General features: G+C 46.3%; 1 protein-coding gene across 1 annotated transcript in view; it reads left to right on the top strand.

Moving 5' to 3' along the window:
- Window positions 1–3,446: 3,446 nt before the first annotated feature.
- samhd1 (SAM domain and HD domain 1) overlaps window positions 3,447–15,628 on the top strand; it is a 37,278-nt gene continuing 25,096 nt past the window's right edge. The window contains exons 1-5 of the mRNA XM_068000766.1: window positions 3,447–3,641; window positions 6,188–6,254; window positions 7,839–7,908; window positions 8,252–8,412; window positions 11,517–11,632. Coding sequence (XP_067856867.1) covers window positions 3,467–3,641; window positions 6,188–6,254; window positions 7,839–7,908; window positions 8,252–8,412; window positions 11,517–11,632 — 589 coding nt within the window. The 5' untranslated portion in view covers window positions 3,447–3,466. The remainder of the gene's footprint in view (window positions 3,642–6,187; window positions 6,255–7,838; window positions 7,909–8,251; window positions 8,413–11,516; window positions 11,633–15,628) is intronic.

Here is a 15,628-nt window from a genome sequence, read left to right as displayed (position 1 = left end):
AATAAACAGGTCTCGTGTTGGGTGTTGGGGGAGAGGGAGGCGTTGATCCTGCTTACTGGGGAGATTTAGAGTCTGTGCTGAGAACACACGCTTTGTGGCAAGGGCGAGCGGAGGCAAGAGCACTGTGAGGAGAAACAGCTGCAGCAGCAGCACTCCACATGAGCTTGCACTGCCTGTGCTTGGGGCCGTATATTTGAAGGGGCCCACGAGTCAATTACTGGGCTGTCTTGGCATTGGTGAACAGGTTAGTGGTGTGCAGGTGTTGCTTGATGGTGCTGTTGCTGATTTCTACCATCATGCTACCGATGATTGGGAGGAGGCTGACAGGGTAGGCAGTATGTGCCCAGGTTAATGTTATCCTGCTTATCTGGGTGACCTTCCACACTAACAGGTAGTTGTCATTGTCATAGTAGAACTAGAGCAGCTTGTCTGTGGGAGTGGAAAGCTCTTTTACACGGGTCTTCTGCACCTCTTACTGTTTAGAATACGGTAGCGTAGTGATTATATTACTGTACTAGAATGGGGGTTGGGAGATGGAGGGTCAGGCGGAGAGAGGTGAAAATGTGGAGAGACCAGAGAATTATGTAATGTGGAGAGGCTAGAGAAGCTGGGATTGTTCTTTTTAGAGCAGAGAATGTCAAGGGGGGATTTAATAGAGGTGTTCAAAATTATGAGGGGTTTTGATAGAGTAAATCGAGGGAAACTGTTTCCATTGGCAGGAGGATCGATAACCGGGGGGACACGGATTTAGGACAATTGGCAAAAGAACCAGAGGGCAGCTGAGAAACTTTTTTCCGTAGCGAGTTGTTATGATCTAGAACGAAGCAGATTCAATTGTCACAGGGTCTGCTCAGACGAGGAGGAACGCGATGACACCTACAGACGCTGAAAGACGCCCTAGTAAGAACGGGATATGACGCTCGACTCATCGATCGACAGTTCCGACGGGCCACAGCGAAAAATCGCATAGACCTCCTCAGGAGACTAACACGGGACGCAACCAACAGAGTACCCTTTGTCGTCCAGTACTTCCCCGGAGCGGAGAAACTACGCCATGTTCTCCGCAGCCTTCAACATGTCATCAATGAGGACAAACACCTCGCTATGGCCATCCACACACCTCCACTACTCGCCTTTAAACAGCCACCCAACCTCAAACAGACCATCGTTCGCAGCAAATTACCTAGCTTTCAGGAGAACAGCGTCCACGACACCACACAACCCTGCCACGGTAACCTCTGCAAGACATGCCAGATCATCGACACAGATACCACCATCACACGAGAGGACACCACCCACCAGGTGCATGGTTCATACTCCTGTGACTCGGCCAACGTTGTCTACCTCATATGTTGCAGGAAAGGATGCCCCAGAGCATGGTACATTGGCTAGACCATGCAGACGCTGCGACAACGGATGAACGGACACCGCGCAACAATCGCCAGACAGGAGGGTTCCCTCCCAGTCGGGGAACACTTCAGCAGTCAAGGACATTCAGCCACCGACCTTCGGGTAAGCGTACTCCAAGGCGGCCTTCGAGACACACGACAACGCAAAATCGTCGAGCAGAAATTGATAGCCAAGTTCCGCACCCATGAGGACGGCCTCAACCGGGATCTTGCGTTCGTGTCACGCTACACGTAACCCCACCAGCAAGGGGGAAAAAAAAGTTATCTGTTTTTAATATTCTCTCTCTCTCTCTCTCTTTGCCTTTTGGGTCTCTTTCTCTCTGTCTGTATAATTGGACACAATGTGTATTCAGCATACTGGGACCTACTGTTTTCCGTGGCTAACCTGTCTGAACACCAACGACACCTTTGATTGGTGTGATGGTGTCCCAGCCTAATATAAGATATGTGATTTGAGAACCTCTCATTCACTCACCTGACGAAGGGGATAATCTCCGAAAGCTTGTGATTTTAAAATAAAATTGTTGGACTATAACCTGGTGTTGTAAGATTCCTTACAAGTATTTTGAAGTGGAGATGCCGGTGATGGACTGGGGTTGACAATTGTAAACAATTTTACAACACCAAGTTATAGTCCAGCAATTTTATTTGAAATTCACAAGCTTTCGGAGGCTTCCTCCTTCCTCAGGTGAACGATGTGGAAATGAAATCCTCGAACCCTTCTCATTTATAAATCACAGAACAATACTTGGTTATTACAGACAGTCTTTTCAACTGCCCGTTGCCAAGGCAATCAGTGTGCAGACAGGTGTTACCTACAAGGTCTCCGAATATACAGACCACCAAAAAAAAACAGAGAGAGAGAGGCAGAAACATAGAAAAGACAGCAAATGACCCGATAAATTAAAAACAGATAACATTTGTTCGCCGGTGGGGTAACATGTAGCGTGACATGAACCCAAGATCCCGGTTGAGGCCGTCCTCATGGGTGCGGAACTTGGCTATCAATTTCTGCTCGACGATCTTGCGTTGTCGTGTGTCGGATGAACGGACACCGCGCAACAATCGCCAGACAGGAGGGTTCCCTCCCAGTCGGGGAACACTTCAGCAGTCAAGGACATTCAGCCACCGATCTTCGGGTAAGCGTTCTCCAAGGCGGCCTTCGAGACACACAACAACGCAAAATCGTCAAGCAGAAATTGATAGCCAAGTTCCGCACCCATGAGGACGGCCTCAACCGGGATCTTGCGTTCGTGTCACGCTACACGTAACCCCACCAGCAAGGGGGAAAAAAAAGTTATCTGTTTTTAATATTCTCTCTCTCTCTCTCTCTTTGCCTTTTGGGTCTCTTTCTCTCTGTCTGTGTAATTTGACACAATGTGTATTCAGCATACTGGGACCTACTGTTTTCCGTGTCTAACCTGTCTGAACACCAACGACACCTTTTGATTGGTGTGATGGTGTCCCAGCCTAATATAAGACATGCGATTTGAGAACCTCTCATTCACACACTCACCTGACGAAGGGGATAATCTCCGAAAGCTTGTGATTTTAAAATAAAATTGTTGGGACTATAACCTGGTGTTGTAAGATTCCTTACATTTGTCCACCCCAGTCCATCACCGGCATCTCCACTTCAAAATACTTGAAAGGGGAAACATTTGCAGGGGGGGGGGACTAATTGGACGGCTGTGTCAAAGAGCCGGCACGGGCACGATGGGCCGAACGGGGCTTCCTTCTGTGCTCCGTGTGGGTCCACAGCGGTGCACTGTGCCTTTAAATAAGGGGGCGGCGGCGGAACGTTTGATTGACAGTGAGAATGGATACAATGAAGGAATCAGCTGGGAGGGGGGGGCGGTCCGTTTCCTGGCCTGTCAATCACCCAGCTGCGGGGCGTGTGCTAGTCGGCAGTCAGAGTGGCGCGAATCGCGGAGCAGAGTGAATAAGGGCGAAGGTGGATGAGTAGCCCAGGCGCCGCTGCTGCTGCACCGCGATCTCAGTCATTGGAAGGGAGAGGAGGAGGGGGTTTGCAGCTCAGCCACACCGCGGCCAGGAAGATGAGCGAAAGCCGAAAGAGGCCGAGATCGCCGAGCCCTGACCGTTATCAGCGGACTCCCGACAAGAGACTTCACTTGGACAAGTCGCAATCCCATTACCGGGACTGGGATGTGGAGGAAGTCTGCTGCTTCCTGCGCAAGCATGGGTTCGAAAAGTTCGAGCAGTTGTTCAGAGGTAAGTAACAGCATCGGAGGACGATGCAGCACACAAAGGAGGCCACTCGGCCCATCGTGCCCCTGCCGGCTCTTTGAAACAGCTATCCAGTTAGCCCCACTCTTTTCCCCATCGCCCTTGCAGGATTTCCTCTGCAGCAGTTCAATATGCAAGCTGCCAGCCAGGAAGAGGAGAGATACTTCCTCTGAGAATTACCTAATTCCATTGCAATTTCACTTTGGTCAATTAAAGATATCCAAAGCATGGATTTGCGTTGCATTAATATTTAAAAAAAAACATTGTTCCAGAAGTTTGAAAAAAAGAGGCAAAAGTCAGAAAATGGAGAGTTGACAGAACCCAAGGCAGAAGCGTGCAGGAGGTCCTCCTGAGTCATTCTAGGGTAACTGATTAATTGTTATTTCTTGACAAGTGGTCCACATCTGCTTTTTGGTTAGACATGGCTTGTTTAATATTAGTAACATATTGAATGCTCTATGTATGTTGTGGACTCCTTATTTGGGTATCCCCATTCTGTGACACGTTTCTTTGGGGCTTCTCACCCTGCTCCGCTGTAACTTTGGAGGTCGGGTCGAAACCCCGTTTTACGTGCGTTACCGGACCTCTGCTGAAATTACAGCGGTGCAGCGGGCGATGCAGTGAGGAAATTCGCCCCCAAAGTCGCACCTGCAGCTGCGCAATCTGACGGTAAGGAGGGAGCCCTCATGCAAGTTGGGACCACGCCATGATTGAATTTGATGTTATATTTGAGAGGGAGAAGGGAGAGTCACAAACCCGGGTTTTAAATTTAAGTACGGCAGACTTCGAGGGAATGAGAAATGAACTGACCGCAGTGAACTGGGCTGAACTGTTAACTGGTAAACCTATAGACAAACTGTGGGAAGTATTCAAAGAAGTATTTGGTGCAATGCAAAATGCAGTGCGTACCTACAAAAGGTGAAGGCTCCACTTGTGTAGTTAAGCAACTACAGTCAACAATTGAGGTAAAAGCCAGTTATCAAGCTAATAGAAAAGGCGTACACAATTGCAAGGAAAAGTGGAAATCCAGTGAGCTATTAAAAGCAACAAAGGGATAGAAAGAAAGTAAACAAGGAATATGAAAACAAACTTGCAAGGGATATCAATGCTAACAGCAAAAGTTTTTTTTAATAAATATATGAAGAGAAAGAGAGTGGTTTAAAAAAAGGAATGTGGGCCCATCAAAGACAGATGAAGGTAAGACTATAATCAACAATAAGGAAATGGCAGAGTTGTCAAATGAGTATTTTTGTGTCTGTTTTCACAGTGGAGGAAGGGGACAAAATAGCAGTGATACAAGGGAACCTAAAAATAAGTTAAGGGGAAGAATTTAGTGGATTTAATATTTTAAAAATGGTAATGGAGAAAATGATGGAACACTCTGCACCCCAATGCTTTCCACCCTAGAGTATTAACATAAATAGTTGAGAAAATTGCAGATGCATTAGTCACAATTTTTCAAAACATTCCAGATCCAAGGTTCTACTAAGTGCCTAGATTACTTCAGAAGATGATTAATATCCGTATATTATAAACACATTTCATGTCCATTGCGTCACACTCCAGCAGTACACTTTTTGATTAGCTGAAATAAAAACAGTTCCCAACTTTTGAACTATCAGGAATCAGGAAGAGCAACCAGATGACATGGTACATATTTCATGATGATATAATTAAACTGAGCCATGAATTGTCTTTTATACCCTTACAATTAATATGTTTTTACTCAAAAGCCTGGTTTGACGTTGCCATTTTTCGAGTCCTCGTTCTGTCAGCTGAACGAAGGCACCTCTCCTGCAGTCCCCAGGTTGCTGCAGCCCCCGTGAACAGAATTCCACTGAATGATCTTTTTCCCCTTTGAAGTGAAAGCAGATGTTTCCTTAGCTTGCAACAGGATTTCTGAGTTTCTTAGTTTTCGAAAACCAGCTGGTAGATGAATTTAAGCTTTTTGTGTAAAACTTTCAGCTCAAAACTACTATCAATTGCTTTTACTTCAGAATATGAAGATGAACAGTTTGATGGTTACAGTGTAACCTCTGACTTGCTGTGTGCATTGCCAGGGGAGACTTGCTAGTATTTATTAAAAATGGTGCAAAAGCAAACCGTTTTTTTTTCTCTTCAGCTGACCACACGTAAGTTAAATACTATTTATTTTATATTACATAACAAACATTTAAAAACTTAATGTTTTCAACTTGACTATCTTCCTTCCTTCCACCAGTGCCTGCTCTCTCTCTTCCCTGTAGCTCTCCCCGTTCTTCCACACCCTACTCTTTCTGCTCCCTATTCTCCAGTTTTGTTGGCGTCTCGGGCAGTTTACCTTTTTCCATAGTGACGGCTGCAACTAACCTTTTGGGCAGCCTGAATTATTTTCCCCAACTCTCCTGCCTCCCTTAATTTTTTGCCCTCCGTGCTATCGTTTCCTCTTGATAACTTGCTGTCTACAGCGCTTGGTAGGACCTGACAGGTGTGCAAGAATGATTTCCATTGAATACTGCTTCATGTTTCACTTTCCCACCCTCTTTCTCCAGGTCAAGAGATATCTGGCATTGCGCTGCCCTATCTGACGGAATCCAATTTGGAACAGCTAGGAGTGCGGTAAGTGAAGGAATTGTAGCAATGGAGAATACTTTGTGTATGTGAGCTCGGGGCACTGTGTGATTATCTGTATGTGAGGATTGTTATTTCTAAGTAGGTGTTTCCCCAGAATCACAGGCGATGGGCAGAAAGCTGGAATTCTCATCTTTGTGTTTTGTGCTCATCTGCACACGTGGACCTCGGTTTGCAAATTGAATATTTTGCGATCTAGCGGTACAACTTATTCTATAAGTACAATAGCCATTTTTTTCTCCTTTCTCCTCCCTAAAATAAAACAACCAAGTTTGTGTGGAAAAGCTGTGCATCAGCTTAACTCCGTTGGTAGCACTCTTGACGGTAAGGCAGAGTTGGGGAGTACGGCGGTGACAACTATCAGATGGTTTGTTAGACCAACGTCCTCCTTGTTCTACTAGTTCAAGTGGATGTTAAAGTTCCCCTGGCACTATGTTAAGAGGAGAAGGGATTCTATTGGTGTCCTGGCCAACATGTACACTCAAAACAAAATTAACTGGCCATTTATCTCATTGCAGTTGATGTATGCAGTAACGTAGAAATGATAACACGGAGGGAGACAGGTCGTTTGGTCCAAACAGTCCGTGTTTAGCCTTCACACAAGCAGTAGCCCTGTTCCCATATCACTTTGTTCCCCTTGCCATCAACCACCTATCTTAGCTGTTTTCAATCACTAACTGCCTCAGAACCCTCTGCATACAAAAGAAAAAAAGTTTCTCCCGCTCTCTGTTGAATCTCTTCCATTTACTCTTCTCTCCATATTCCCTCAATCACTGGAAACAGTGTTGTTTCTACTTGTGCTGTCCCATTCATTCATAACTTTAAACACCTCTCTCTCAAATTGCCCTGTAACAAAAACAGTCCCAATTTTACACGTCTTCCTTCGTATTTACATTTCCTTGTGCCAGGGAGTATCCCAGTGTCTGCCACATTAGCCTACTTGCATTACTTCATTCCAAAATTTACCCCATTATGCATTCTGAGCTATTTCAACATGCGATGTTTATTAATTGTGTTTATTTAAAAGTACGCGGTGCTGCTCCAACTGCAGGTGATCGTAAACAGACTCCCATTTTCCCCCTTGTTTTGGGGAAATTCTATACTTCTCAAGGTAATACATTTTTAAAAGGGAAGCTGATCTCGGGGCAGGGGTTGATGGTTAAGGGAGATTCCTTGTGCCCATTATCTCTTTCCATCCATCAGTCTGGGGTGTGTTATAACCCACTTTCGCGGGATAAGCTTGAGGGGCTGAATGGCCTACTCCTGTTCCTGCGAAGGGATGAAACACTGTATCACGACACTGCACTAACATCCAGCCTTGTGTACCGGAGATTTTTTTTAATGCAGTGAACGTGAGTTTCACTTCCTAGTTTTCTGTCAGTCATTGGTGCAGTACTATTTTTGAGGGTGGAGAGAAGGAAGGGGCAAGTAGACAGACTTGGTGATGTATGTAATCAATTCCAAATGGATGTGTGGGGCATATTTTGCCAAGAATCAGCTTCTCCTCATTTATAAGCAAAGATTGGTTATGAGATGACTGTTACAGTTGCTACTTTGTTCTCTTCTTTCCAGCACTCTTGGAGAACGACTAAATCTTATCAACTGTATTTCTGCGCTCTGGCAGAACCCGATTGATGTAAAGGTAGGAGAACACATTTGAAGGGGAAATTGACTAGTCTCTGGGCATTGGTTGTCTATCGGACTGTCTGGCTCACAGCTAAGTTGACTGCAATGTTTGGAGTAGGTAGCCATTTTGATAAACCTGGTAAAAGATTGGGGGGGGGGGGGGGGGTATGAATGAAGAGACTGCTGTACTGCATCAACTATACTCTGTTGAGGACGAGGTTGTGCCAATAATTTCATGGCCAGTGTCTGCAAGTTGCTAAGTAAGTAATAGAGATACCTGTGTATGGAATGTAATGTACATGCCCACACTTGTAATCCTGTAATATGATGTGAAAAGACATCTTTCAATTTTTCTGTAGGTCTTCAATGACCCAATCCACGGACACATTGAGATCCACCCACTCCTCGTCCGAATCATTGACACACCACAGTTCCAGCGACTGCGCTTCATCAAGCAGCTCGGTGGGACGTACTTTGTGTTTTCTGGAGCTTCTCACAACAGATTTGAACACTCCATAGGGTAAGAACTCGGGAAGGCATTCTAGAAATCAAATTTGGAAGCAGATTGAGGTCATTTCTTCTGTTAACTTTTTTCCCCCCCCCGATGATTCTTCCTCCCAATGCAGGGTCCACGGTCCCACGGTTGATGGTGGCCCTCCAGTACCTCGCGCCCAAGTAGCCATTTTTTCACGTGAACCCACGTGGTGAATGTCGACAGGCTTCTGGACTGTGGGAGCGTTGCCGCCAAATCCCTGTCCAGCGTCCACTTGTGTGTTTGCAGCGGAGGTTGCTGGAAAGTGACCAGGAACCCTGATTTTTCTCCCCCTCTTTATTTTCCCCCCCTCCCAGTCTGTAAAGCCAAGGGACACTGAATCCGATTGCACTGCCCCCCCCCCCCCCCCCCCCCCCCAGCATTTTGGGTGAGATCTGCTAACTGAGTGCCGAACAATTTGAGCATGGTTATCAGTTGTGTGTTGGTTCCAGTTTGAAAAGAACCTTGCATTGACTGTGTGAAAATATATTGTCTGACTTCCACTCAAAGACCCATTCATATTAGAGAGGGACTGATGCTCGTCGACCACTGTGTGGTATGAGTTTTGTAGTAGGCTAATGACTGGATGAATTGCTGTATTGAGAGAGGGCAAGGATTTGAATGAGGTGAACTTTTGACCCAGTTCAGTGATGTCTCCAAATCGGACTATTGGTTTGTCAGACTTTTATCCAGGGGAGGATTGTGAATTAGCTCCAGCAATCTGTTTGAGTTGTTCCTTGCCTTTTCCGTTTGGACTTTAAATTTGCTTTAATCATTGTGTAAAATTTGTCCGCTCTCTAGTTAGGGCACTGTAGATAACCATACATCAGAGCCCCACCCTCTCAACTGAGGGCTGATGTGTGATGGCTGTTCAAATTACAAGTTGCTGCTTCAAATTGTAATGACAAAAAAACATATTGCCATAACATATGGGGCTTACAGTATATTATAGGCCCATCTGCTGCTGAAACCCTCATACATGCTTTTGTTACCTCTAAACTCGACTATTCCAATGCTCTCCTGCCTGGCCCCCCACTTCTACCTCCCTCCATAACCTTTAGCTCATCCAAAACTCGCACCAAGTCCCGTTCACCCATAACCTCTGTGCTCACTGGCTCCCGGTCCGGCAATGCCTCGATTTTAAAATTCTCATCCTTGTGTTCAAATCCCTCCGTTGCCACCGCCCCTCCCTATCTCTGTTAGCTCCTCCAGTCCTACAACTCCGAAAACTCTGCGTTCCTCCAATTCTGGCCTCGTGTATCACCAATTTTCATCGCTCCACCATTAATGACAGTGCCTTCAGCTGTCTAAGGCCCAAGCTCCAGAATTCCCTCCCTAAACTTCGCCATCTCTCTCTCACCTTTTTAAGATGCCCCTTAAAACCTACCTCTTTGACCAAGCTTTTGGTCACCTGTTGTAATATCTCTTTTCATGTGGCTTGGTGTCAAATTTTGTCTGATAACGCTCCTGTGAAGCACTTTGGGACGTTTTACTATGTTAAAGGCACTATATAAATGCTGTTTCACTCTTAACATTTTTTGGTGGGGTCTATTAGAATGAGTCTGATTGAATCAGAGTCCCACAATCATGGTCATTTCTAGTAACTATTTCTTTAAATATAGCACAATGCTTTGTCCAAAGAATACATATTTAGGAATATTTCTTGATGGTTGAGGCTGCGTAAGTGGAACAGGATGTGGGAGTACGTGGAAACTGAAATCACAGCCCTATTTTGTCAGCTTGGCTCAATGGTAGCACTCTCACCTCTGAGTCAGAAGGTTGTGGGTTCAAGCCCCACTCCAGAGACTTGAGCAGGTAATCCAGGCTGATGCTCCAGTACAGTACTGCGGGAGTGCTGCACTGGGAAATACTGTCTTTTGGATGAGGCGTTAAACCGAGGCCCCGTCCAAGAGCCAAAAGTTCCCCTGGTGCCTTGCTCTGCATTCACCCCTCAGCCAGGTAAACTGGTTATTCATCTCATTGCTGTTTGTGGGACCTTGCTGTGTGCAAATTGGTTGCTGCGATTGCCTTCGAAACGACAGTGACAATTCTTCAAAAGTAATCCTTTAGCTGTGAAGTGATTTGTAACGTGCCGAGCATATGGAAAGCTAATATCTCATAAGGAGGTTTGGACCCAGGTTTACTATGTTGATTCCCCTGGATTTAAACATTGCAGATCTGTAAAGATAGATCCAGGCCTACACTTCAAGGGCTTTACAAAAACATACATATAACTGTCAAGATCAGATGTAATGATTTCACACACATCCAGTCTTCCATGCTGATGATCGTAGGCAATGTACACGCATTCGTAGCTCATCAGTAAACGAAAGAACGTGCATTTATACAGCACCTTTCACAACCTCAGGACATCCCAAAGCACTTTACAGCCAATGAAGTACTTTTGAAGTGCAGTCAGGAATGTAGGAAACACGGCAGCCAATTTGCGCACAGCAAGGTCCCACAAACAGCAGCGAAAGAATGAGGTGTTGTTGTTGGTTGAGGGATAAATATTGGCCAGAACACCGTGGAGAACCCCCCTGCTCTTCTTTGAAATAGTGCCATGGAACCTTTTACACCCACCTGAGAGGGCCTCTGTTTAATGTCTCATCCGAAAGATGGCACCTCTGACAGTGCAGCATTCCCTCAGAAATTACACTGGAGTGTCAGCCTAGATTTTTGTGCTCCAGCCTCTGGAGTGGGACTTGCCTCGGAGTGAGAAGGTTGTGGGTTTGAGAGTGCTACCCTCTGAACCACAGCTGAGTAGTTTTAACTGGGGCGCTGTCAATTGTTTACTTTATTTGCAAGAAATCAGGTGTGTAAAAAAAAAACTATAACTAGAAAATAATTTTCACTGAGGAAAACAACCAACATCAACACCTCATTATTTCACTGCTGTTTGTGGGACCTTGCTGTGCGTAAATTGGCTGCCGTTTTCCTACATTCCTGACTGCACTTCAAAAGTACTTCATTGGCTGTAACGTGCTTTGGGATGTCATGAGGTTGTGAAAGGCGCTGTATAACAACCCCAAAACAGTTGACGTATAAAGAATTGTACGCCCTTGTTAAATTATTCTCTGTTTGCCCTGCAGTGTGGGATACCTAGCTGGCCAGTTGGTAAAAGCACTGTCTGAGCGACAACCGGAACTTCGGATTAGCCATCGGGACATTCTGTGTGTGCAGATTGCAGGACTCTGCCACGATCTGGGTGAGTGTGCAGATCTGTAGGGGCTGGTCGAGCAGGATCCTCCATGGATTTTTTTTTTAATCAAGGTTATAACATTTATTTGCTTCAAGGCCTGGGTTCAAAATGAACGGGGAGGTAAGTCTCCTACCCAAACGGCCTAATGGGTAAAGGCATCACCTGGTGTAACAGTAGGTTGTACAGATCGAAAGGTTCCAGGTTCGATTCCCAGTCTTGCTGAGTTAGCTAATTCAACGAGGGTAGAAGTTGGAGGCTTCAGTGTCCCTGGGCAAAATTCATAGCTTTGGGAAAGGAGGAGGTAGAAGGGTGTAGAATCAAATTGCTATCCATTCCTAGGAAGTGTGAAAATAACTTTTTATATCCTTTATTGTGGTGATTGCTTATGATTGCATGGTTTTGTGGAGCATTGTGAAACACCGATTAGTAGGGTGGCCTAGCCCTGTTACAAGAGTTAAGGTGTGGTTTTATACCGGGACAGACGTCAAGGTTAGCAAAATATAACAAATTGATAACCTTTAGTGCTATCCCTCTTCCCTCCGCCCCCCCCCACCCGCCCCTCCCCAAACCAGTTATAGAATCTTACAGCACAGTAGGAGGCTGTTCAGCCGTCGTTCTTGACTGATATCCAGCGATTCCTGCCGGAAAGTGCACACGTCAAGTGAGGGTAGGATTGGGCTTAGTTGCGATGCCCTCCATTGGCAAATATCCTGCTGGCACTGACTGTAATGGCTCATTCATGAAGAATGGCATCTTGAGTGAAGTATTGTACCTTTGTTGGTGCCTGCAGAAGCCCAGCAAGAGTCAATAGCTTTGGGAAAGGAGGAGGAGGAGGAGGGAGAAGGGTGTAAAACCAAATCACAATTCATTCCTATTCAATGTGAAACTAACTTTATCACCTGATTTACCTAAAAATGAGATGCCAACCGGGTGAAGCTACAACACAGGACTACATGCATGCTAAACAGCGGAAGCAGCATGCTGTAGACGGAGCTAAGCGATCCCATAACGAACGGATCAGATCAAAGTTCTGCAGTCCTGCCACATCCAGTCGTGAATGGTGGTGGACAATTAAACAACTAACGGGAGGAGGAGGAGGCTCCATGAACATCTCCATCCTCAATGATGGCAGAGTCCAGCACGTGAGTGCAAAAGGCAACGCTTAAACATTTGCAACCATCTTCAGCCAGAAGTGGATGATCCATCTCTGCCTCCTCCCGATATCCCCACCATCACAGAAGCCAGTCTTCAGCCAATTCGATTCACTCCACGCGATATTAAGAAACGGCTGAGTGCACTGGATACAGCAAAGGCTATGGGCCCTGACAACATCCCAGCTGCAGTGCTGAAGACTTGTGCTCCAGAACTAGCTGCGCCTCTAGCCAAGCTGTTCCAGTACAGCTACAACACTGGCATCTACCCGACAATGTGGAAAATTGCCCAGGTATGTCCTGTCCACAAAAAGCAGGACAAATCCAATCCGGCCAATTACCGCCCCATCAGTCTACTCTCAATCATCAGCAAAGTGATGGAAGGTGTCGTCGACAGCGCTATCAAGCGGCACTTACTCACCAATAACCCGTTCACCGATGCTCAGTTTGGGTTCCGCCAGGACCACTCGGCTCCAGACCTCATTACAGCGTGGGTCCAAACATGGACAAAAGAGCTGAATTCCAGAGGTGAGGTGAGAGTGACTGCCCTTGACATCAAGGCAGCATTTGACCGAGTGTGGCACCAAGGAGCCCTAGTAAAATTGAAGTCAATGGGAATCAGGGGGAAAACTCTCCAGTGGCTGGAATCATACCAAGCACAAAGGAAGATGGTAGTGGTTGTTGGAGGCCAATCATCTCAGCCCCAGGACATTGCTGCAGGAGTTCCTCAGGGCAGCGTTCTAGGCCTAATCATCAATGATCTTCCCTCCAGCGTAAGGACAGAAATGGGGATGTTTGCTGATGATTGCACAGTGTTCAGTTCCATTCGAAACCCCTCAGATAATGAAGCAGTTTGTGCCCGCATGCAGCAAGACCTGAACAGCATCCTGATAAGTGGCAAGTAACATTTGCGCCAGACAAGTGCAAGGCAATGACCATCTCCAACAAGAGAGCGTCTAACCACCTCCCCTTGACGTTCAACGGCAATACCATCACCGAATCCCCCACCATCAACATTCTGGGGGTCACCATTGACCAGAAACTTAACTGGACCAGCCATATAAATACTGTGGCTACAAGAGCAGGTCAGAGGCTGGGTATTCTGTGGCGAGTGACTCGCCTCCTGACTCCCCAAAGCCTTTCCACCATCTACAAGGCACAAGTCAGGAGTGTGATGGAATACTCTCCACTTGCCTGGATGAGTGCAGCTCCAACAACACTCAAGAAGCTCGACACCATCCAGGACAAAGCAGCCCGCTTGATTGGCACCCCATCCACCACCCTAAACATTCATTCCCTTCACCACCGGCACACTGTGGCTGCAGTGTGTACCATCCACAGGATGCACTGCAGCAACTCGCCAAGGCTTCTTCGACAGCACCTCCCAAACCTGTGACCTCTACCACCTAGAAGGACAAGAGCAGCAGGTACACGGGAACAACACCGCCTGCACGTTCCCCTCCAAGTCACACACCATCCCGACTTGGAAATATATCGGCCGTTCCTTCATCGTCGCTGGGTCAAAATCCTGGAACTCCCTTCCTAACAGCACTGTGGGAGAACCTTCACCACACGGACTGCAGCGGTTCAAGAAGGCGGCTCACCACCACCTTCTCAAGGGCAATTAGGGATGGGCAATAAATGATGGCCTTACCAGCGATGCCCACGTCCCTCGAATGAATTTTTAAAAAAACCTCCTTTACTGCGGTGATTGGTTTTGCGGAGCATTGTGAAATGCTGATTAGTAGAATAGCCTAGGTCTGTTACAAGATTCGAGGTGCGGTTTTATACTGGGACAGACTTCGAGGTTAGCAAAATATAACACATGGTTAACCTTTAGCACTATCCTCCTCCCCCCACCACCAGTTGGGCTAACCTTCCAGCAAACAATTAAAATGTCTGCCCCTTATTTGTATCTCACTTCATGTCTTAGAAAATTCAGTGGCTATAGCAACAAGAATTCAAGCAGTTGACTCTCTTCCAAATTTTGTACAAAGTCACTTTAAATGCGAGTGGTGGTGAGGCCCTCCCATGCACATATCCTATGTGAGTTGCACCAACTCAAAATAAGAGGGAAAGTTGACCATTTAACCAGTAAATAACCCTCGATACAGCAAAAGGAAAACTGTCTTTGGGAGTAATGCAAAGTGTTCTTGAGGGTGGCACCTTGCAGACGTGTTTATGTTGACTTATTCTTTCCACCTTGTCCAGCTGTCAGTCTAGAAGGTAAAGGGTGTTTCAGCCTGAAGATATACAGGGCCTTGGTGAGACCACATCTGGAGTATTGTGTGCAGTTTTGGTCTCCTTATCTGAGGAAGGATGTCCTTGCCATGGAGACAGTGCAACAAAGGTTTACCAGACTGATTCCTGGGACTGACGTATGAGGAGAGATTGGGTCGACTAGGCCTATATTCACTAGAGTTTAGAAGAATGAGAGGTGATCTCATCGAAACATATAAAATTCTAACAGGACTAGACAGACTAGATGCAGGGAGGATGTTCCCGATGGCTGGGGAGTCCAGAACCAGGGGTCATAGTCTCAGGATACGGGGTGTGCCATTTAGAACCGAGATGAGGAGCAATTTCTTCACTCAGAGGATGGTGAAACTGTGGAATTCTCTACCACAGAAGGCAGTGGAGGCCAAATCAATAGATGTATTCAAGAAGGAGATAGATATATTTCTTAATGCTAAAGGGATCGAGGGATATGGGGAAAAAGCAAGAACAGGGTATTGAGTTAGACGATCAGCCATGATCATTTTGAATGGCGGAGCAGGCCCGAAGGGCCAAATGGCCTACTCTTGCTCCTATTTTCTATGTTTCTATGTAAGATGCCCAACCAGCGACCGTG

Source organism: Heptranchias perlo, chromosome 19, assembly GCF_035084215.1.
Source record: "Heptranchias perlo isolate sHepPer1 chromosome 19, sHepPer1.hap1, whole genome shotgun sequence".
NCBI lineage: Eukaryota > Metazoa > Chordata > Chondrichthyes > Hexanchiformes > Hexanchidae > Heptranchias > Heptranchias perlo.
The sequence above is the reverse complement of the archived record's forward strand: the minus strand, read 5'-3'. Positions and strand labels throughout refer to the sequence as shown.